Below are 22,479 nucleotides of genomic sequence, written 5' to 3' on the forward strand. Positions count from 1 at the left end.
CTTAAGTCAACACAGGGAGACCATGTGAAATGGCATCTAATTATAAAAATACAGGTCTTTTAAGTTGATGATTGGCAAAACTTGACTCCACACACAAAAAAATGCTTTTTGCTTTTATTGTGTGGCACTAAACTGTAGGGGGGAAATTTGATAATCCACCAAATTTTCAAGTTGCTCAACTTACAAAGAATGGAGAGGTCTGTAAATTTTATGGTGGATGAATCTGAACCGTGAAAGAGAAAATCTAAAAGAAACAAAAATCCACAAAATCACATTGTAGGATGTTTAAAATTTAAGCAAAAATTTTACCTTGAGCAAAAGTCTTCTCTTTTAGTCTTTCTAACAGTTTGATCAAGTTTTTTCCATCTGTGAACTGATAAAATCAGTGACAAATATACTTTTCCATAAAACCGACAAGAAAGAGGCACTTACAAAAACAAAATATGTTTATTCCGTTTTCATTAAGGAGTATCATACATTTTTGCATCGAAACAAACATGATATCGTGGGTTTCGTGTGTCCGTCTTTATGTTGGCTCTGGACTGAATATGTTAACCGCTTCCACACTAGATGAAACACTTGGTTGTTGTTGGTTAGGAAAAAAAAAATGCTCACTTGCCTGAAGTAACTCTGTGATGGGTCAAGAAAAACAGCTGCGTTAAAAAAGGAAGACTGCCTTTAAAAAAAAAACAGATTATAGAAAGTTTCATCTGGCAGGCTTATGTTCTGAGGAGAGGTCAGGCATGTGTTGAGAAGCACTTTTTGGTTGAGCTTTGAGGCAATGTCTGAGATGGCCTTGCTGGTGATGAGCCCATAAATATGTCTGTGGGTGACTGTGTGAACTGCTGTGCTTTAAAGGTTTTGTCTGTTTGCATGGGTGTGTGTGTGTTTGTTATTATCAGTCTGTCTCTGTAAAAGAAGCTTTGAATCTTGTCTGAGATGTTTTCGCATCTTCTTTGTGTGTTTGTGTGTGTGTGTGCGTGTGTGTGTGTGTGTGTGTGTATTTGTGCTTAGAAGGAGAAGTATTTGGTGAACCACTCCTGCTTCAGCCCTTCTGTCCCCCTCTGCTCCAGGTATGGGCCCCTAAAAACACACGCAAAAAAACCCCAAACATATTTCTTTTTAAGAAAAGACAAATGTACTCATGAAGTACCTTGGATAAGAAATCTTACCCTTTGAACATTTGATACCCTACAACCGCAAACATCAATGTTTTTAAATGGATTTCATGTGATTAGCCCACATAATGTTTTGCATAATTGTAAAGTAGAAGGAAAAACATTCATGGTTTTCAAAGTATTTACTCATAAAATGGGAAAGTTTGCTGCTCATCTGTTGCCAGCAGCTTTTATGCTTTTATTTCCAAATAATTCATTTCTGTAAGAAGTCATTGAATCAGTGCACAAAATCTGCCTGTGATAAATTTAATTCAACTGATCTGAGAAGACCACAAAGATTTAGATACGATTAGTAAACAAACAGCTTCCTATAGGCTAAGAAAATGTTGAAAAAAATCTTTGGATCCTCTGGATGAGCTACAGATGAAAAAATAAAAAAAACATTAAAAATAATTTTTGCAGCACTGTTTTTATGTATATTTTATGTTTATATTAGCTCCAGTTTTACGTAGCTAATGTCAAAGTTACGCTACACTCTTTACTCTCACCTGGCTGTTTGTGTGACATTAAGAGACTCAGTGGGAGGCTCTAGTTGCTGAATGACAGAGCAGGTAATTATGCTGTAATTTATAGAAAACCTAAGCCTATTAATAGTAGAAGTATTTTTATTGAGGCGTTTAGATGAATCAATTTCTATTGTTCACTTAGTGGAGCTGTCAATTTAACACAGCTCAGTCATAAAAGAGACACATCTGCTTCTACATCTGAAGCCCTGAGGTTCAGCGAGGAAACAGGAGCACCACCTCAGGGAACCAGGAAGAACAAGGACAGAACCTCCCAGAACCTCTCTTCTTATGATCTCGTCCTACTGCGTTGATTAATAGGGAGTCAAGAGGACAAATAGGGGGAAATAAATCATATTTCTCAAAGGTATCAAACAAAGTTTCAAATACGAAGTTCAGCAGCATATTCTCTGACTTTTATTGGCCACTTTCAGTTCATGAGTACTGAGTTGAAGCATCATGGAAAAGGAGCCAAAGAAACTTCTTCCTGACTTGCAGACCTGTTATCCTGTTTTTTCACTCTGTGATTTCCCATCTTACTGGCAGATCAGAGTCTCGGGAAATCATAAACGCCTGCAGCTCAGAGTGAAGACTGCACTGGGTGACGAACGCAACCGCTTGAGGTGACTAAAAGGTAGTTAATCAGAATTCCAAAGAGTTCCTGTTTAGATCTTTTTTCTTCTTTTTTTGGCTGCCTTTGATTACGGAGACACATTGAGGTTATGTTTCGTCTCAAAAGCGAAAGCTCAAACATCAGAAAATTCATACCTGATTGACTGGGCCTGCATGTACGAGTGTGGCTCCTGGCAGGAGGGGGACACGTATCGGATGCCCGTCTGAGATGAGGGGCAGACGGGCAGAGGAGCGGTTGGCGCCGGGGTGGGCGGGATGCAGGATGTCCGGGACCTGGGGGAGCGAGGGAGGGATGGGGAGGAATGTTGGTTCAGGGAGAGGGAGGTGTGCTTGTGTGGAAGAGAGGAGGTGGAGTAGTGGGGAGAGACGTGGGGATGGAAGCTGGACTGGTGTGGAAGTGTTGAGGAGTGTGGATGCACGGAGGAGGAAGACGATGAAGAGGAATGGGAAAGGAAGATGCTCCTGTCGTAGGCAGCGGTGCTGGGGATGCTGGTGACGCGCGGGGGAGACTCCCCATCCTTTCTCTGCCAGAGAAAGAAAATCACAATCAGATTTATTGCTTCCTGTTGTCAATTGTCAGAGCTTTGACTGGTTGGTGCCTAGAAAAAAAACTACCAATGCCACAAAACAAAGAGCTGGTTTTAATCTGTCTTTCAGCATTTACTCACTTCATACTCTTTCAATTATTTGACATTTCGTCACGTTCAACCACAGGTCTCAGTGTTCCTGGGAGGCTTTATGTGATACAGCAACACAAACTAATTCATACCTGTGAAGTTGAAGGAAAATTATATTACTTTTTTTTTTTTTTTTTGCAAAACACTTCAAGTTCTGCCAGATTGTAAACACAGTGTGTGAGCATCACTTTTAAAGACTCAACTTCAATTAGATTTGGACTTTGACTAGGCCATTATAACATACACTTTGAACTACAGCATTGAACTGTAGCTCTGTATGTGTGTTAAGAATCCCCCTGCTGGATTGCAGTGTAAATATTTTTGTCCTTAAGGCATGATACTGCCACTACCATGGAAGGTGTGTTTAGGGCAATGCTAGTTTTCTGCCATTCAGCATGCTGGCTAAAACGTTCAATTTTGGTCTTACCTGACCAGAGCTACCAGAGCTAGTCTCATACTCTGCTTAAGACATTCTTCCATAAATGTCAAATTTCCACAACAGATAATTGTGCACGTCTACCTATCAAATTATCCCTCTCCTTTCACTGCCTTTCAGATTAGACGCCTGGCCATATCTTGGTAGGTTTGCAGCTGAGCCATACTCTTTTAAATTTTCAGCTGACGGATTGAGCAGAGCTCTGTGAGATGATGTTTGAATGTTGGGATATTGATTTATAAGCTCAGTCTGCTTTAAACTTCTGCACAACTTTTTCTCTGACCTGCCTGCTGTGTTCGTTGGTCTTCATGATGCTGTTGGTTCTCTAGAAAACTTATGTGGCCTTCAGAGAATGGTTGGGTTTGTACTGAGATTAAATTACACACAGCAACACCCTTTTTATTAATCAGGGGACTTCTGAAGACATCTCTTTGCATTTGATTTTATTTAGAAGTATCAGAGTGAAAGTGAGTGAATACAAATAAATGTCAAGCTATTTTACACAAATAAAACATAAAAAATTTTTCTCCCGTTTCAAAATGATTACTTTATGTTGGCATATCACATAAATCCCACTGGAATATGCTACACTTTGTGGTTATATCAAAACAACTAGAAGAAAGCTCAAGCAGTTTCTACTTTTTCAAAGCTGTTTAGCATTTCCATATACGGTTTCTCACTGACAAACAGCCACACATCACAGAGAAAAGCTCTTGCATAAATCCAAGTTTTTATTGTTTTTAAGTGATGTAAATAAAATGAGCCTAATGGAGTCCTCAGACTGCAGCACCAAGTTTGTACAACAGAGAAGTGAGCTGTCAAGTCGACGATCTCCAAACAAAAACACAATCTGGCCTCAGCTCAGAAAACCCTTCAGTGAGGAAGGGAGGCTGTGTTTGATGACTTAGTGGATATGCGTCAAACTGCCAAACTCACCCTCATAGTTGGCGTGACGCTGCCGGGGCGGGACTTGCTGTCACGGAGCCTGAGAGTGCTGTTGTCCCCGGCGACGGGAGGGTGGAGCTGCAGCTGATGCCTCTCTTCCTGTGGGGAAGGAGGACGAGGAAGGACTTTGACTGGCCTGGTTTGTTCTTGTATTTGTGCTCTGTGAGCAACTAGGCTAATCTGCCTTATGCCACACAGATGGCCCACACAGCACCGTGTCAGAGGACACTTTATTAAAACGCCGTCTCTTCCTTTACAAATGACCACACACAATTAATGAGAATTACTCTGAGAAGGTTTTGAAGAGGGGGCATTTTGTAAAATCAACTGTACCTGGAGAGTTGCTTTGATTCTTTAATGCATGTTTTAGAAATCATCCATGGCAGCCATTCAGGCTACCTAAATGCTTGGTCTCACAAAGCGCTGCTTATTTACCCAAAGTTGCTCCTTGGAGCTGGAATTGATGGAAAAATCATCCAAACATCGGAAATAATGATTTGTACAATAAGTTTATGTGGAAAAAATTCAATTCAAACATTCAAACAAAACCAAACACTCCAAAAGGCAAGCGATGCCTGTCTACAGCTTTAAAGAACCTATGACCTAATTTAAATAAATGAAAACAGGCTTTCAGTCTGCAGGACTCCATTCGTGGCTCATTTGTGGCACCGTTCATAGTGTAAAGGTCACATTTCAAGCATGCAAGAAACTCATTAGATTTTTTTTTTTTTTTTTTGACTGTTATTGCTCCCAAAGTCAATCTCATTCTCTTCCTTCCTGACACACCTTAAGGAGTCTGGTGTCTCATGTTCAGAGATTTCAATCTGTCACTCCCAACTTCAACAGATAATGTTCCTTTTTTAGCGTCTTGTCAGTTCTGTAAGTTTGGATAACAACTGAATTTTAGACTAAAACTCAGATCCATTTAATGATTTTCTACACCAAAATTTGCTTTATTTGCGTGTTTTATCAACTTTTATTACATTAAAAAAATCTAGCTTAAACTTGTGTTCATGTGTGTATTCTCACCACTAAGCGTTTAATGAGCTGATCTCTTTCCATGAGCCGCTCCTGGAGTCTCCCTAGAGACATGTCGTCACATCGAGGCTCCCTCCTCCTGCAGCGTTCTTCTCGCTCCCGCAGTCTGCAGGTACATCAAATAAACACACAATGTTTCTCATGTTCATTATCTGGAGCGTTCTCGTTTTTCTCCTCCTCTTCTCTACTCACTCGTTCTCCAAAGCCACTATGCGAGCTTGCAAGTGGTTCTGCGCACTGCTGTACTCCGAAACCAAACTCTGCATCTCCCTCTTGTGCTCCCTTCTGATCTCCTCTACCTCCTCTTTTCTTTTCTCCTCCTCTCGCTCTTTCTTCTTCTCCTCATCCACCTCCTCCTCTTTCAGGTCATCCTCTTTCTTCTCCTCCCAGTGTTTCTGGGACTCCTCGAGTTTCTCCATTTCCACCCTGAGTTTCTCCACCTCCTCCTTCAGGTGTTGTGCTTCCTCCTCCAGCTGAGCGTCTCTGTTCTTCTTCATGTCTGTGCTCTCCTCCTCCTTCTCCTCGACCTCTGAATTCTTCTTCACAGACCTACAAAGAGGAGAAACATCCAAAAGAATAAGCACTATGATGATCTTGTCTTCAGCAGAAAATGCTAATATGCACAACTAAATAAACATACTTTATCAGATCAAGGAAAGTTGTCAAGTCAGCCTATATCTAGATTCATATCCTGGTCCAGCACAGGGAATGTGTTCAATCTTCTGTTCATTTTCAATTTACATAGTAAATCCTACTGATCCCATTCTTCTTAATTAACTATGTTTAGTGTAGCTTGAACTGTTTTTCCTTGCTCCCTATCTGTTTTTTTATGAAGGCTTATATTTTTACAGTTTCTGATTAGTGAAGTCCCTGCACGGATTAATATTTGAACCTACTGTAGGTCCAAATATTAAACAACCAGATCAAAACCTCATGTTGTGAGAATTATCACTTTTACACCAAATACAGCATTTTGCAATATTTATGCAAATTGAACTTTTTCAATTTTGTCATGTTACAACCACAAACTTCACTGAGTCTCACCAAGATTTTATGTGATAGAAACTATTATTTGCAAAATAGTAAATAGCTGTAAAGTGGAGGAAAGCGAGAACAGTCTAGCATTTCATGAACACATATTGGAGACCAAAGAACACAGCAGACAGATAAGAGAAAGTTGTGGATAATTTTGAAGCGAGTAACTTTGGAGAAGCTGCAAAGATCCAAAGCTCAGGTGGGAGATTCTGTTGACAGGAAGATAAATAGCTGGCCTTTATGGAAGATTACCGTAAAGGAAACCTATGTTGAAAGAAAGTATAGAAATTCAATTTCCAGTTTGCCACAATCCAGATAGGAGATGCAGCAGAAAAGGGGGAGAAGGAGCTCAGGTCAGATATGTCGACTTTTTATCTTGCATGCAAAATGCTGTTAGAGGTGAAAAACTCGCTGCACATTATCCCCAACACCCCATCTCTATGTTGATACATGGTGTTAAACAGTTTAGATCAAAGCATATTTATGTCTTAGCTTTGAGAGGGCTGCATACAAATGCCCGAGCCACTACTTAATTTCCAGATATTTAGTTGGAAATAAAAGTAAGACATACAATTTTCCTTCCACTTTACAATTAAGCACTATTTTGTGTTGCTCCATACCATTCAATCCCCCCCTCATCAGCCTCAAATTTTGTTGATTTAATGTGGCAAAATGAAGTAGTTTAAGGAGGAATTAACACCTTATATAGCACTGTGGCTCCAGAAGGGTGAAAGGTGTTTAATGGCAAAATAAATCTTTTTCTCTGTACCGTTCCTGCAGTTGCTTTTTCAGTGCCGTGTTTTCTCTCTGGAGCTCCAGCATGGCACAGCGGCTCTCGTCCAGCTGTCGCTCAAATACTTGGTACTGGTTCTGCTGCTTCAGGTCCTTCACCCGTACAAAAGCACAACCGATAAAGAGCAGTTAGAGGAAACTTACAGAGCTCGCCTCTCGGTTCAGAGTCAGATTTCTGTTTTTCATGCAGTTAGTTCTGCTGCGCGGAGCACCGCGCTGTGCTGGCTCAATCCCACAGCCCTGGAGGATTTTATTGATACCAAAGATAATGGTATCAGGTGTGAGCTGCTGTGATTTGCTTCTGTGCGCACGCAGAGGAAGATTAAATCAGGCAGGGCGCCGGCCACGAACTGCGAGCAAAGAGAGTGTGGGTGTCTGTGCACGCGGTGGGATTAATATGCGGCGCTGCATGTGTCACCTGTTGCAGGGCCATCATCTGCGTGTGTGCTTGTAGTTGGGCCTGCAGGTCTTCTATCTGCTGCATGTGTCTCTGGGTCATCTGTCGGCTCCACTCGGTGTGCTGCTGGGTCAGCTCGGCACGCTGCTTGTCTGATTTCATGAGCGCACAAAAACAAACACAGACAGAAGGCTAAATCAGTTCGGTCCACTCCCACCCGCCTGCTGCTGCTCTGCTGAATTTATCATCTGGGTGTGTACACTGGACTGCGTCCTCATTTCCTCCTCTCTTTTGTGAATGTACTTGTGAGAATGTGCTGTTTTTTTTTTTGTTTGTTTTTCTTGTTGAGGCATTTGTGTACGAATATGTGTTTTTTTGTTTTCATATTTTTTTCTCTTTAAGAGGGAAATAATAAATCCTGCTAACGTTACCCAGCTCCAGGTGGTGCATTGTCTGAAGTCGGTTGATCTCAGATAGAAGATCTTCCTTGGCCTGCTTCTCCAAAGCCTGCAGCGCCATGGCGTGACTGTGTCTCTCCTCTGCCAAGGACTGGCTCTGAGGCTCCTTTGACACAATGACACACACACATTTATCTATTTTACAACGGCTGCATTCTTCCAGTCTACAAGATCGGCTTGCTCCTTTAACAGAAAAAAAAGTCTCTCTTTCTACTGCAACACTTGCATCAAAGATGCTAAATTATTCATCACAGAGAAAATCTATGAAGTAATGCATGTTCAGTAGGACTTTTTAGCGTGCTGGCGTGGGTGTGTGTGTGGGGTGTGCGTACCTGCAGCAGTTCCCTCAGTTTCTTGTTTATCTCCTTGGTGTCCTGGACTTCTTTCTTCAGCTTGTCGATTTCAGGGTTGGCGTTGCTGTCATCTTCCTGTCCCGCCGTCTTTTTCTCGGCCTGCATCTGTGACAGCTCACAAGGCGAAGTATTTTAAGGCTCTCAGCACCGTCAGAGATGAGCTTGCAGAAATAATTTGACCTATTGTTCCGCAATATGCAGACTCTTACAGATTAGCCAAAGAAAACGCATACTTCAGTGGAAAAAAAGACAAGACTTATGGGAATAATTAAGATAACTCAGCTTTTTAAAAAATATTTATTTATGCGCTTATTAAATTCCCTGACTTTTTAAATGTGTCTTGAAAATTTTTAGAATTATGGGGTGAAACAGACTGGAGAAATAAGCCTGGCATGCCTGATGGATGAGTTTACAGAGTGCAGTTAGTGACGCAGGCTCACCTGTGCTTGCAGCTCAGTCAGCTGAGCCTGCAGCTCTGATACCTGGGCCTGCAGCTCCTGCTCTTTGCCCTGCCACCTTTGTTCACTCTCAGCGACTGCAGCGTTCATCTCTATCCTGAACTCTGCTCTGAGACGATCCTCGCACTCTGCCCTGCAGGGACGAATCAGAACAAGGCGGATGTACAGTACTGAGCAAAATGTCAAGCTACGACCACAGACTTCGATGTATTTTTGTTCGTTTTCCTCAAAACCTTTAAGCTTCCAATCCAGTATGGTGAATTAGAAAAAGTGTTTGCCCTCTTACTGATTTCCAAACCAACCTTATACTGATTTCTTCTGTTTCATTACACAGTCATGGACATGACTGTGTAATGACAACTTTGCATAAAAACATGATTATTTACCAAATAGTGTGGTTTAATGCAACTTTTAATGCAAACTTGCATTAAAAGTGTTATTATGTACAGAAAGACGCTTCGTGACAACAGTCATAGACATTCATGAAGGCTGCTTCATGTACGTGAGCGGTGTTATGTCATGATTATGAAGTGCAATGTCAGTCTTATGCACACCCCTTCAAATAAAGTTTTACCAAAATGCGTGGCCCAAAGTGTTAACTCAACATGTACTAATTCATTTAAATGAGGCTGTGATGTAAACAAAAACAGCATCAGCAGCTAATATGTGACTTCTATCTGTTACCATGGTTGTTTTCATCTCCTGTAACACCAAATATCTTTTACCATAATCAGTTTTGTTATTTCATTTCTGAACTGGATCTTAAGACCCGCACCTTGAAAACTACTGAAATAGACGGAGCTGCTGTGTGCTACATACGGTACTTCCAAAATGTCTTCACATTTCTTCATTCATCTAATCATTGCATTGCATCCTGGGTTCTTGTCATTTACCTTCTTTAGAAAGTGGTACCATTTTCTTCAACATGCACGATTGTCGAGAGACTCGTTTGTCTTAATGAATTGTTTCTGTAGATAACATTATCTCACTTTGTGCTCAAGTGAGAGATTTATATGTCATATGCACCCTTACCTCCCCAGAATATGACATGGAGGTGAAGCAGATGTTATAGTGCAGTTAAGCAAATTTAAAGAAAAGTTTATTGCTGCTTTTTTCACACTTAACCACTAAACAGTGATAAATAAGATGCTAAAGATGCTAAATCCATCTGTGTCACAGCTCAGGCAATATTCATTTGAATTATAACATTGATTTATTCTTCACTTATGTAACAACAGCACTTATTGACCAACTGATATTTATTACTGCAGAATTTCGGCTGTCTGCAGAAACCACAACATTACTCATTTAAATGAGGCAGTAAATTGAGATTAAAAGCAGGGCGAGGGCTCTGAGATGGAACCGGGTTTGGCAGGTCTACTTTGGGTTGCTACCTGATGCGGTCCTCCATGTGCCGCTGGCTCTGCTCCAGAAGGTTCCTCTCTGTGCTCATTCGGCTCTGTTCCAGGACTTTATCCTCCAGCCGATGCTTGTCCGCCCTCAGGGAGGCTATCTCTCTCTGCTGCCTGTCACGTTGTCTCTCGGCCTCCTCTTGAGCTCGAGCCAGCCGACTCCGGGCCTGACCGAGCTCCTCCTCCAGGCGAGAGCACCGGGGACCGCACGATGGTGCAGCTTCGCCAGCCACCTTCTCCTTCTCGCCGTTCTGCTGGATCACAGCCTCCAGCCTGGAGATCTGTGGCACAAACGGAAATCCATGGCAGACAGTAAAATATGATATATTTCACATCCTATCTGGGGTTACTCCTCACCTCAGCGTTGGTATCCTTCAGTTTTGCCCTCAGCTCATCCTTCTCTCTTTCCAGACTTTTCCGCAGCTCTTCAGCAGACCGTCTCTCATCTTCCAAACGCGCACACACCTTCAAGAATATTTGCCCACCATTATAACTATCGTTCCAACAAACTGCAGGTGCATCTTGTCATGTCAATACTGCAAACAGTATGCAATTTTATGGGATTCATGTGATTGATTCAACAAGAAATTGTGCAGGATCATGAAGTGGAAGGAAAATTGTCAGCAGTTTTCAACATTTTAGAGTAATAAAAATCTGAAAAGTGTTGCCTAACTTTTTTCATTCAGTCCCTTTTACTTTGATACCCATAAATAAAATCCAGTGGGATAAAGAGCCTTCAGCAGCGGCTGTATTAGTAAAAAGTCTTGTTGGTATGTTGAAGAGCAAGAAGCAGCAGACACTGCGTCAGAGAAGCTCTACGAAAAATAACTAAAAAAGGTAGAGGTTTTGGACAATAGTCTCCTGATTTAGAGATATTTATTATCAGAGTAAGAAATATCTCTAAATCAGGCTTTCAGCCACCTCTTCCCCATCTGTGAGCCAGCTGTTCATCAGAGAGCAGACAGCTGTGCCACGGGATGAAAGGAGACATTATTGCTTGTGGCATTTTGCTCCTTCATCCAAAATAATAACGTACAAAATCTGACTCAGACTGCAACCGAAATAATCATCCTTGATTATTCAGCTGAGCAGGAAACTATTTTTAAAGTTTGTGTCAAGCGGCTTGCTACAGAGAAGTCATGTTCCCGTTTGCAGCATAGTCTGACGGCTGTCAAAAACATTAACATTCAGGATTACTAGAGGGTTCTGATGTCATTTTAAGACTGTTGAAATGATTTATCCTGCAGTTCCAGCTGTGAGACGTTCATCGCCTTCCAGGAATATTCATTTATGTTGCTCTGTTTCACAAAAATCAAGTGGAATGCATCAAAGTTTGATGTTCGCAGAAGACGAAATGTGAGAAAATTGAAGGGACATGAGTTTGTGGCTCTGTGTTGGTACTAATAAGCTCTATGAAGTGTGTGCAGAGCAGACAGGTGCTGACCTCTTGGTTGGTCTTCCTCTCTGAACTCAGCGCTTCTTGGACATTGTTCAGTTCCGCTGCGTGCCTCCTCATCACCTCCTCTATTGCCTTCCGCACCTGCTCCTTCAGCCGCTTTCTGTCCTCCTCAGCCTTCTCCGCCAGTCTCTTCTTCTCCTCCTCCAGCTTCTGCTGCACATTGGCCCTCTCCGCATCAACCTGCTCCATGCTCTTGTCCAGTTGGGACCGAATCCGAACCCGCTCGACTTCCAGTTCTTTGCGCAGCCGGTCCACCTCTTCCTCTTTCTCCCCCCTGATACGTTCTGTGATCTCCCCCACTTGTTTCTGGAGCGCTTCCTTTTCTTCGTCTCTTTCTCTGCGGATTTTGCTTCTTTCCTTCTCAAACTGGTCTTTTTCTTGCTGCCGTTCCTTCTGCAAGCTTTCCCTCTCCTTTTCCATCTCCTTCAGCAGTTTGTCCCTCTCGTCGTCGGCATGCTTCTGGATGCGACGCAACTCCTCGGTCTGGGCTCTCACCATCTCTGAGCGCAAACTGGACAGGGCTTCAGCATGCTGCAAAAATGTTATTTATTCAGCACATGATGTGTTACATCTCAATACTAGCTAGCTAGCGGTGCCTACGACAGTCAGTAGTTTTCAGGATTTTTTTTTCTGGAACAAACCAGAACATACCAGGTTTTTATCTAGAGCCTTTCTCAGAGCTTACTTGGTACTTACTGGAACTAACAATCTTCTTATTACCGCGGAACAATCAAGACATGACATGCTGCGGCCCGGGTTACGGTCAGATAATGCTTCTGCATGTTGTTGTTCCCGCTGAAGCCTTTTTTTGAGAACGCAGCCTGTTGAATGTGACAGGTAGCCAATCAGAAAGCGCGGTGACGTAAGAACCGAGGGGAATCCCAAACAGTTGACATGGCGCAACTGAGAGTCCGGTGGACATCGGAGGTGATATGTGGACATGTTTATTACTATATGTAAAGGTCATTTTTATATATTTTTATTATATGTGGTTATGTTTATTCAGTTGAAAATGTTAACTATGAAAAAACATAACTCACCTGCAGCAAATAAAGCAGCTGTTCCCGCCGTCTTTAATCAAACGCCTTTTTTTTTGTTACGTCTTTTATCGCTTAAAATGAGCCAACAAACTATCACTGCTGCTTCTACATCGTCCGCGTTTGATTATTCTAAAATACCTTACACTTTTTCATTGGTAAGTTCCAGAAAGTCTTTGTTAGGATCTGGGAACATCATTCTTTTTCTCCATGCAACTAATGGTTTGTTCTCCAAAACTGTGTATCAAAGTAACAAGTAAGTTGGAGAAAAGTAGGCAAATATAAGCCTTGGCTTCAGCTTATTCCTTTCTTTGCAAATTAATGGTATGTATGTTTTATATAGCCTATAGTTTCTTTTTTTCTTTTTCTTGTAGTGTTGTAAATTTACCAAAATAAAGCTAATCTGAATATGAAAGTCATTTGTACATTTCTGGAAAAGTAGTGGGTTCGTTTTAGGAAAGTATCTGGTAAATTACTTGACAAGTAATAGGTTCTGTGAAATAACTAACTAGTAAGTAACTAGTAACTAATAAGTAGTAGGAACGTTCCATTGTTTCCAGGAGAATACCTTGTAAATTCTGGAAAGTACTGGAAATTTCCAAGACAGTTCCATGTAAGCAAAGACCTATCAAAGCTGTCAATTTTGTGTGTGTTTGTGTGTGTCACCTGGCGTATTTGTCGGGCGTGGTCGCTGTTTCTGCCGCTGCTCTGTAGCTCCAGCTCTCTGTTCCTGCTCTGCAGGCGGTTCACCTGGCTCTTCAGCTCCTCCAGCTCAGCACACACACACACCTCACAGCACCCACGGTTCAGCAGCTCCTCTAACACACACACACACACACAAAATACCAGAGTGAGGGCAATCATGCCAGGAAAAACAAACTTCCTTCAAAGCAGGAAGATGAGCTGTTCAGCTTCCAGGCAGATTGTAAGAGTTTAAAGCTCTATATTACAATCCACAGACTATAATGAGCAGGGCAAATTACACCTCATGAATGAATTATGATATTATAGTAAAGTAGATTTCAGATATGAGAGGCTTCAGACCTTCGAGAACCCATGGTAATTCATCATTTGATGAGCAATGGATTGCAACATACCTTATTGGAAATGTTATTAGTGGAATCATGCAAAACTGGTCTGAAGTGTTAAATTGTCTTACTTTAGGTTAGAAAATATTATGTAAAAATGTAAAAAAAACCAAAATAAAATAGGAATCAAAAATGTTTTGTAGATTTCTTCCGGAACCTGGCAGAAAAGAAACTAATGTAAACTAATCTAGACCTGAAAAGGTACTTGCTTTGGTAGAGACACTGGAATATGAGATCTTTTTTTTTCAGCACTTTTTTATGCTTTGTACCATGAAACCTTCATGATGCTGTTTTTCTCTTTTGCATGGTGTGCGAGAGCTGCGAGGATTTTAATCATCTATTTATGTTGTGGAAGCCTAAGGTAAAAAACTTTAATATTGCAGTGAACAATGAAAAATTATTGAGCTCAGAATAAGTTGCATTTTCTTCCGAACAAACCTCGAATGTCTACTTTAAGATCCAACAAAGTTTTCCATTTCTAAATAAATTTAATTTCCTTAAAATGAAATCATTTAATCATATTGTACAAGAGATTTATGACCAGTCCAATAAAAAATATTGATATTTCTGTATTTTTGGACTGTTAATGAACCAGAATTTGACCAAAGACCCTTTCAATATTTGTAAGTTGCTTTTTAAAAAAAGAACATACATGTGAAATAGAAAATATAATATTATCTACTGATCTCTGTTTGCTGCTCAGCTTGACGCTAACAGTCTGAAGTGTCCCTTTACCTAACCCTTCATTTGCAGCCATGTACTAATCACCAAAAACTTCAAAATCTAATTGTTATGATCATAAAGTAGCAATGTATTAGATGAGTCCAGATTTTGTGAAGCAAAGTTTTTTGAAGTAATAGCTCTTGTAAGCGAATAAAATCCTCAGAGAGAAAAAATGTGAAACAAAGGGTGATTTTAGCGATTTACAGCAGCTCAAACTGGAAATGCTCCTACACCAGGAATAAAACGCTACATTAGCAAATTTGAACTAGTCTGCACTTTTAGCAGAGGCAGCTGTAAAGTTGTCTCTGACTAACAGCTTCGGCGTTAGTAAGCTAAATTTACGTTAGTGGGGGTTGCAGCTGTATCGGTCTGTCTGATCAGCAGAATCAGCCGATCATGCCGTTGCAACACAGGCAGCTATGCAAAGGTGCAAAGATTTTCTCCACTCAGGGCATACTGAGTGCAGAGCTGAGGCAGCGTAATACCTCAATGGTTGGCTAAGAAAACAAGCTAAAAGTGTAGACATTTGATATCAACTAACCTTAGTGTTGCATCATGCTGAAATGGAAAATGTTGATTTAAATTAAATTGTTAATATGTAACAATTTTAAATAAATTGGGGTGCTGTGTTATTAGTCTTTTACCATTCTGAGATTTTATTCATTTCTCTACACACTAGAAAATCTCGATTTTGTGTCTGAATATTATGTTAAAAAAATTAAAACTATCCCTTTCAGTAGCTAAAATTTGTCTCATATAGTGTTAGATGTTTTTCAGATGTTTTCAATTTATTGTATGCCTCTGTTGCTGTCTAAAACAATAGTCTAGATTATAATATTTTTGTAGATTTTCAATGATAGAGACAGAGTGTTTTGTTTACTTTAGAGAATACTTTTTTTAAGAAAATATGAAATGTGTTATGATGAACACAGTTACAATTTTAATTGGGAACCAAACATTTTTACATTTGTAATGTGTTAAAGTTGTTGGTCCAAATTCGGTAAGGTTATCGAAATCTAAATTACTTTAAAAAACTGTACTTGGTGAACCTCCATTTAATACCATTTATTAAATTCAGAATTTGTTTAACTTTTATCAAGGTTACAAGTTACAAATGTGTTGATGTAAATTATAAAAGCCACTTACTAGGCGCTGCTTATGTTAGCTCTAGGACATTTTGCAGTGGCTCCCTGAATGAGGGTCTGGATCCCACTTAGGGTCATAAGTCAGCAAAGGCCTGGAGATCTTGAGATCCTCATCAAAAATCTAAGTAAACCACTAAATTTGATATATTAAAAGTAACATTTCCTGTTGGTTAAAAGTAAGATATTTTGTGGGGGGGGTTTTGCACTGTTTACCAACTGGAAGAAATAGTTAGTAACTCAAAGATCAGAAGCAGCCAGTGTCTTCTTTGATTCTTCTCTAATAGGGGATTGGCAGAGAAAACACTGAAAATAAATATTTTTTTCCTCTATTTTTCATATCAATGGAAGGTTAGGAATGCTCTTTTATATCACTTTCCTGTTGAGTTATTGCTTCTTAAAAGAACCTACAATGCATTTCTTTTCTCTTTTGTGTTTTGTAGTCTATAAAAAAATGCCATCTTCAAGGCCAGACTTTAAAGAAAGCTACAAATTGGTATCAGTCGGAAAAAGAACCTGACCGGTGCATGTCTATTTGTCTGCAATACTGGGGTTAAGTCGTCACAAACACAAACATTGTAGTTTTGTGAAAAAGTGCAGACTGAACAACTACCTGCTCTGCTTTGCAGCTCATCCTCCTGCAGCAGCAGCCTCTCCTTGGCGACAGCCAGCTCCTCCTCCGCCCGTTTAACCACGGCCTCCGCCTCCGACACCCGCTTCCGATCCAGCTCCAGCTCCTCCTCCAGGTCCTGCAGGAAGGCCAGAAGGGCAAGTGGAGATGGGGCGGGAGGGGGGCGCACAGGACCAGGTTGGCAGAAAAAAAAAAAAAACAAGAGAAAAGAAGAGAAAGAAAAGATGACTGAGAGGGGTGTGGGGGGGATATGACACAGATCCAGAGCACGTATTGGAAGAGGATGGATGAAATGTGGTGAGTCAGGGAAGTCTCCTGCCCAGCACTGAGGCTTTAATGGTCTGCTGCGAGGGCTTATGTCAGCTCCGTGCCAGCTCTCTCAGGGCTTCTTAATGCTCGTGCGGGAGGTGGTAATGGTGGTGCTGCAGTGCATCTATCCTGCTCAAGCTACTCATTAGGAGACAGTTGGCACAGGGAGCAGCACTGAGGCAGCCCCACCCCCCACCGCCTAACGTTTCACTTTGATATCACTTTTTCCCTTCACACGTTCTGGTTCATGATGATAGACAGCATGTCCGTGTTTCTTTGTGCATCTGTGAGGCCTGAAATGATTAATCGATTCATCGCCAAAGACTGTAGAAAATACATACAGTATACATTTGAGATGAAAACATCTTTTTCTGTTAATGCGTTTTACCCAAAACTCCTCAAGTGACCTAGATTTAGCTTCATCCAGTTCAGATTCACTATAGGAATGCTATATTGTTGCATCTTCTGTAATAAAAGGTTTATCTTGTTTTTTGAAGAAGGAATTGAATTATTTGTTTATTTGTTTATGTATTTCTAGGATGACAAAAATCTTAAGCATTAAAATTAAAATTTATAGAATGTACCATTTCTTAAAGTCCAATTAATCAATTAATCTCCAAATTGATCACTAAAAAAATTGTTGGGTGCAGGACAGTACCTGTATTCTCTCCTGAAGCTTCACTGTGCTCCTTTTGCTCTCAGAAAGTCTCTCCAGGTGACCTTCGACCTCCGCCTCAGCCCGTTTCACTCTTTCCCGCAGCGCGCTGTGCATCCCCTTCTTCTCCTCCTCCTCCCTCTCCTCCCACCGCTGCCGCTCCTCTCTCCACTCCGCCTCAGTCTTCTTCCTCATCTCCTCGTTCTCTTCATGGAGGTCGTTCACTTTTTGCTCCCACTGCTCCCGCTCTTCTCTGACCGCTCGCCTCTTCTCCTCCTCCGCTCGCTCCCTCTCCTCCTTCAGGACCCGCAGCTCCTCCAGGAGGGCTTTCACTCTTTCCAAGTCCTCCTGCTTCTCCTTCTCCTCATCCTCTCTTTCCCTGTCTTCCTCCTTCCTCGTTTTGCCCTCGTCAGCCAGTTTCTGGAGCTCCTCACATTTGGCGTACAGTTCCTGGATCTGCTCGCCCGCGGTCTTCAGGTCTTTGCTCAGTCTCAGGCTCTCGTCCTGCGCGGCGCTCAGGTCGGCCTTGGCCTCCAGGAGTCCTTCCTCGGCAGCCCGGAGTTTCACCTGAAACTCTTTCCTCAGCTCCGCCTCAGTTTCGCGCTCCCTCTCCTCCGCCTGGATGCGGAAGAACTCAAAGTCTGCCTGAACCTGGAGGGGCAAAGGATGAAAGCGTCAGCTGCACTTTGCACACACACCTTTTACTGCGGCACCATAATCTCACCCTGAAACGTTTTCGAAAAGCCAACCTTTAATTTGAGTGAATTTAGACAGTGGGAAAAAAAATAACCACATTAAGGAAAAAAAGAAGAAAATCTCCAACACCCACTGTTAGAGAACTGCAGCAAATAGAGGAGTTACCAAGTCTCCATGACAACCATTACATGTTATCTACATGGCAAAAATTGCTTGGAAAAAAAAACATCTTCTGTGTCACCACCACAAATGCAAATAGTCTGCGAAACTATTACTGTTTGATTTGGTCAGATGAGACTAAGATGGAGATTTTCAGCAACAAACACTTCAAACGGATTTGATGTGAAACAAATTAATTCAGGGAGAAAAACCTCAGTCCCACTGCAAAGTAAGGTGGAGGCCTTTGGCACCTTGTTAGGCTCAACCCCTTTGGAAAACTAGATTATATCCAGCTTATATCCTCTGCCAGTAAAATCAATAGAGGTTTGCTCTTCTAATCGAGATAATGATCCAAAATGTTTGTGCAAATTAATACAGAAATTATTCTCTAGACACAAATCAACATTCTATGCCCATCTACCATCTCTGTCCCCCAGATAAAGACCCTGTAGAATCCGTGAGGAGCCGACCCAAGCTAACGTTTAGATGAACGGCTAATATTTCTTTACTTCTGAAAATCAAGATATAGCTGCTGTACTTAAATGACTTGTTCTTTTGTCTTTCCCCTTTGGAAGACTATCTGAGAGAAACGTTCCTATGTGATATTTATTTGTTTATACAATTTGTATTTTTCTTGAATTTTTTAATATTATTTCACATGATGGATATTTATTATTTTTTTTGGTACATTCACATCTCTATGAGAATGTTGCGATAACAAGATACAAATGTCATGGTTTGAGTTTTTTTGTATGTTTATTTTGAGTTTCTGTGTCCTTTGAGTGTCTGTGCTGTCCTGTCTACCCCTTGATAGTTCCCAGGTGTGTCTGGTTACCTGATTACCTCCTGTGTACTTAGTGTCACCTGTGTCTTTGTCGGGTTTTCGTCTCATTTGGCGTCTGTTCTGCTGTGTGTCGGTTAATCCATTCATGTTCTCTGTTGCTACCTGTGTGAGCCTCAGCGTCCGCTCAGCAGTGCTGCCAGGGATTTGGACTTGTTTATTCATTGTTGTGCTCTGTTTTGTGGATTATTCATCATTAAAATAATTTTCATTCACCTCAACCTGGGTCCACAGCGTCTGCCTCACCACTCATCCTCAACACATCGTGACAACAAAGGGGGTACAGCTTAATCGTTGATGTTTATAATGTAAGAACTATGGAGACTGTGGAGCAAACAGCATGGTGACGCTTTGAAAAAAGCCCGGTTGTTGCCATAAAGGCCAGCCGGGAGCAATGTGGTGACATTCACACAGTACTGATTATGTGGCAAAAGATCATTATCAAGAAGCACCACTGAGACCAGGCAGGTTGGAGCCTCATTTATTTCTCTTCCTTGGAAATCTAACTGTACTGAAAATAGCTTTTTCCAGATAGTTGCTGTGGAAATATAATGATATGCACAGTGAGATATTTTTTAATCCAAAAAGATTAACTAATTATATTTAAGCTCTTAACATCAATTTTGTTTAGAATGTGCAAATTACTTTCTTGCTAGATGCTAAAAAAATATCAGTGAGGCAAACAAAAGCCTGACAATAACTGTGATGAAGTGACGAAGATGCAGACATTTCTGTTTGTCTTCTGTCTGTTTTACCTCATGTGTGTTAATGAAGGAGTGGGGCTGTAAACCAAAAGCCTTTCTCTTTGCTAAAATCTCCCACACTTGATGCGGAATTTGGTCTGATGCAACCAAAGTTCTAAGAGAAACGTTTGGCACAATAACAACACAATGAAAATCACCCTAGAAATACTATTACCCCAGTGAAGCATGGTGATGGCAGTTTACTTTTCTTAAGGAGGAATTGTGCTGAGGTTAGGCTACTGAAATTGAGTCAAAAGGCGGTTAAGCAAAGATTAGTTCAAGTTTGGAAAACACTGATTCAATCAAGTTATTGTATCTTTTATATTTTTTTCCATTGCTGAGTTGGAAAAAAAAACTGTTAGTTTACATAACTACTTTTCTCCATCGAGAATTTAATGAAGTCTACAATTTGCTTGCGCAAGTTGAGCTTGTATACATCATGCCATAATGTATACATGTTTTGTACAGCAGACGATGTGAAAGGTTATTGAGATAGTTGGTTAATTAGTAGGGGAATCTGTGATGGTCTTTAGATGCCTCCTCATTGAGACTTTACCTCTCTCTGTCTCTCTGTTGTGTTAACCTTGATCCCTTCTGCTGCTCTGTGTGTGTAATCAGACAGATTGTTGATGCTCTTGAAGCCTGTGGCCCTTAGGCTGATCGGTGAAGCAAGCACCTCCGCCTAGCAGTCTGTGTCAAAGTATTGTCTAGCTTAATGTAACTAGCTGCTGTTTCAACCTCTGAACTATTCGAACGCTCACCTAAAACGACTTTTTATTTCACCGTAACACTCCAACAGATTTTCTTCTGAAGAATATTTTTGTTGCATTATAGTTTTGGCAATTAAATCTGCTGCACATCTCTAACAACGAGGTTTAAATATATTTTCTGAAGAAATGTGACAATATTAATCATATGAACATCTCTAGTTATGTAGACATTGCTGACCCATGGCATAGTGTAAGTGTGGTGGGACTTCTTATGCCAAAGTCGACCCATAGGCTGTTTAATTTAGTTCAACAAAAAGGAGAATAGGGGGACACACCTGAGCCCCAACTCGCTGCTGCTCATCCAGAGACTCCTGTAGCTCAAGGAGGCGTGTCCTTAAGACCGACCCCTCTCCTTCGTGGCACGTTTCCATCAGGATGCGGTGCAGCTCGTCATGGTGAGCGTGGCTTAAGGCCTGCAAGGCTGCTTCCTGCTCCTCATTCCTCATGTTCAGCGAGTAAATCACCTGGAAAGTGTTAGGAGAAAACAAAAGAACAATAACTTTAATTCACAATATACTTTGTGTCTTGGCTTCATTTACAAAAGAAAAAGGCAGGACTTAGCAATTCCAGTCAAATATGCATAAAAGCAAAACCAGATGACTTAAAATGTGTCATGATCTTGTGCACAGATATATTCACTGCCCTGCTTATTTAATAAAAAGAAAATAATTACCAAGAGTTTATTAAAACACATGTGACAGCTTCTTTTTTAAGGGGTAGCAATGTTGGGTTTGGTGGGGGTTTTTCAACCAACATGTATTTTCCAAATGCACATCAGCAAATTCAACACTCCTAACTGTTTTAACATAACTTTCATTAGAAACATTTGTGTTAATGTGTTTCCCAGCATATAAAAGGTAAGGAAAAAGGTCATATTTATATATCAGAGTTCTGTTATACACAATAGTGTTGCATGTTTAGTAGCACACAGATTTGCCAAAAAAATGTCACACAGTGAAGCTCCAGTATTCTGCTAAACCTGGGGTACACAAATGTTGACAGTAGCCTTGATAAGAGTAAAAAGCTTTGATATTTTGCACAGTCTCAGAATGTTGAACTCATCAGGTTGAGTCTTAAGGCTCAAAAGATGACTCTACAGAAAATACACCTTCAAGAACAACCCAAGCAAGTTACTGTCTGATAGAACGGGTCAGTACTTTCAGAAAGTACTGGAAGTTCAGTCAGCAAACTGAACTTCAGTGAACATGTCACCATCACACTAAATCATACACAACAAAGGCTGTATGTTATTATGTAAATTGAGCCTCATCACCAGCATCAGCTCATTCTTCTCTTCTGCTTCCCGTGTTTCTTCATGAAACTGTCACCAGCAAGAACAAACTCATTAAAATCTCACACATACCATCCAGGATGGTACACCTTCCCACTCCCAGCCTGACTGACACAGCCTGAATCACCACACCACAGCAAATAGTCCTGACCATTCTCTGTACAGGTTCTTCACTTTTCTCCCATCTGGCTGCAGAACTCTAGACAGAAAAAAGGCCCAGTTTAAGAAAAGTTTTTCCCCCTTGCTGTCACGACACTAAACAAACCCCTGTGACGATCATCCGTTCCCCTGTATTCTAATGCATCATGTTGTCTCTGCCCACCTGTCTCTTGTGACGTGTAGAAGAGGATGGAGGAAAGAAAAACTGCTTTATGCAGTACTTCTGAGAATAGAATGATTCTAAGGTATCAGTACAGGTGTAAGTATTTTTAATTTCATTGCTGCTTATTTCAGCTCAAAACTTAGCCAGTATAGGCCTGGTTGTGTAACACTCCTCTCCTAAAGCACTAGCTAACTGAATAAGGCAACATGTTGGGTGATGAGATGCATAAATTGTTTGGCATAAAGCAAAAATAACCCAGAACTAAAATCAAATGTTTTTGGATGTGCTGCATGCTTTT

At 41.0% G+C, this 22,479-nt stretch overlaps 1 protein-coding gene across 3 annotated transcripts in view; it reads right to left on the minus strand.

Moving 5' to 3' along the window:
• Nucleotides 1–428: 428 nt before the first annotated feature.
• fam184b (family with sequence similarity 184 member B) overlaps nucleotides 429–22,479 on the minus strand; it is a 31,526-nt gene continuing 9,475 nt past the window's right edge. Inside the window, exons 2-18 of one of the 3 annotated variants that reach the window (XM_044115096.1) lie at nucleotides 20,844–21,032; nucleotides 17,363–18,010; nucleotides 16,378–16,513; nucleotides 13,478–13,629; nucleotides 11,760–12,305; nucleotides 10,673–10,780; nucleotides 10,298–10,596; nucleotides 8,886–9,036; nucleotides 8,425–8,559; nucleotides 8,066–8,198; nucleotides 7,656–7,786; nucleotides 7,215–7,330; nucleotides 5,603–5,959; nucleotides 5,402–5,516; nucleotides 4,364–4,471; nucleotides 2,450–2,838; nucleotides 429–1,083 (exon numbers count right to left, since the gene is read on the minus strand). In XM_044115096.1, coding sequence (XP_043971031.1) covers nucleotides 1,011–1,083; nucleotides 2,450–2,838; nucleotides 4,364–4,471; nucleotides 5,402–5,516; nucleotides 5,603–5,959; nucleotides 7,215–7,330; nucleotides 7,656–7,786; nucleotides 8,066–8,198; nucleotides 8,425–8,559; nucleotides 8,886–9,036; nucleotides 10,298–10,596; nucleotides 10,673–10,780; nucleotides 11,760–12,305; nucleotides 13,478–13,629; nucleotides 16,378–16,513; nucleotides 17,363–18,010; nucleotides 20,844–21,032 — 3,786 coding nt within the window. In that variant the 3' untranslated portion in view covers nucleotides 429–1,010. The remainder of the gene's footprint in view (nucleotides 1,084–2,449; nucleotides 2,839–4,363; nucleotides 4,472–5,401; nucleotides 5,517–5,602; nucleotides 5,960–7,214; nucleotides 7,331–7,655; nucleotides 7,787–8,065; nucleotides 8,199–8,424; nucleotides 8,560–8,885; nucleotides 9,037–10,297; nucleotides 10,597–10,672; nucleotides 10,781–11,759; nucleotides 12,306–13,477; nucleotides 13,630–16,377; nucleotides 16,514–17,362; nucleotides 18,011–20,843; nucleotides 21,033–22,479) is intronic. The other 2 variants (XM_044115097.1, XM_044115098.1) reach the window with 2 other exon arrangements.

Source organism: Gambusia affinis, linkage group LG04 (assembly GCF_019740435.1).
Source record: "Gambusia affinis linkage group LG04, SWU_Gaff_1.0, whole genome shotgun sequence".
Classification (NCBI taxonomy): domain Eukaryota; kingdom Metazoa; phylum Chordata; class Actinopteri; order Cyprinodontiformes; family Poeciliidae; genus Gambusia; species Gambusia affinis.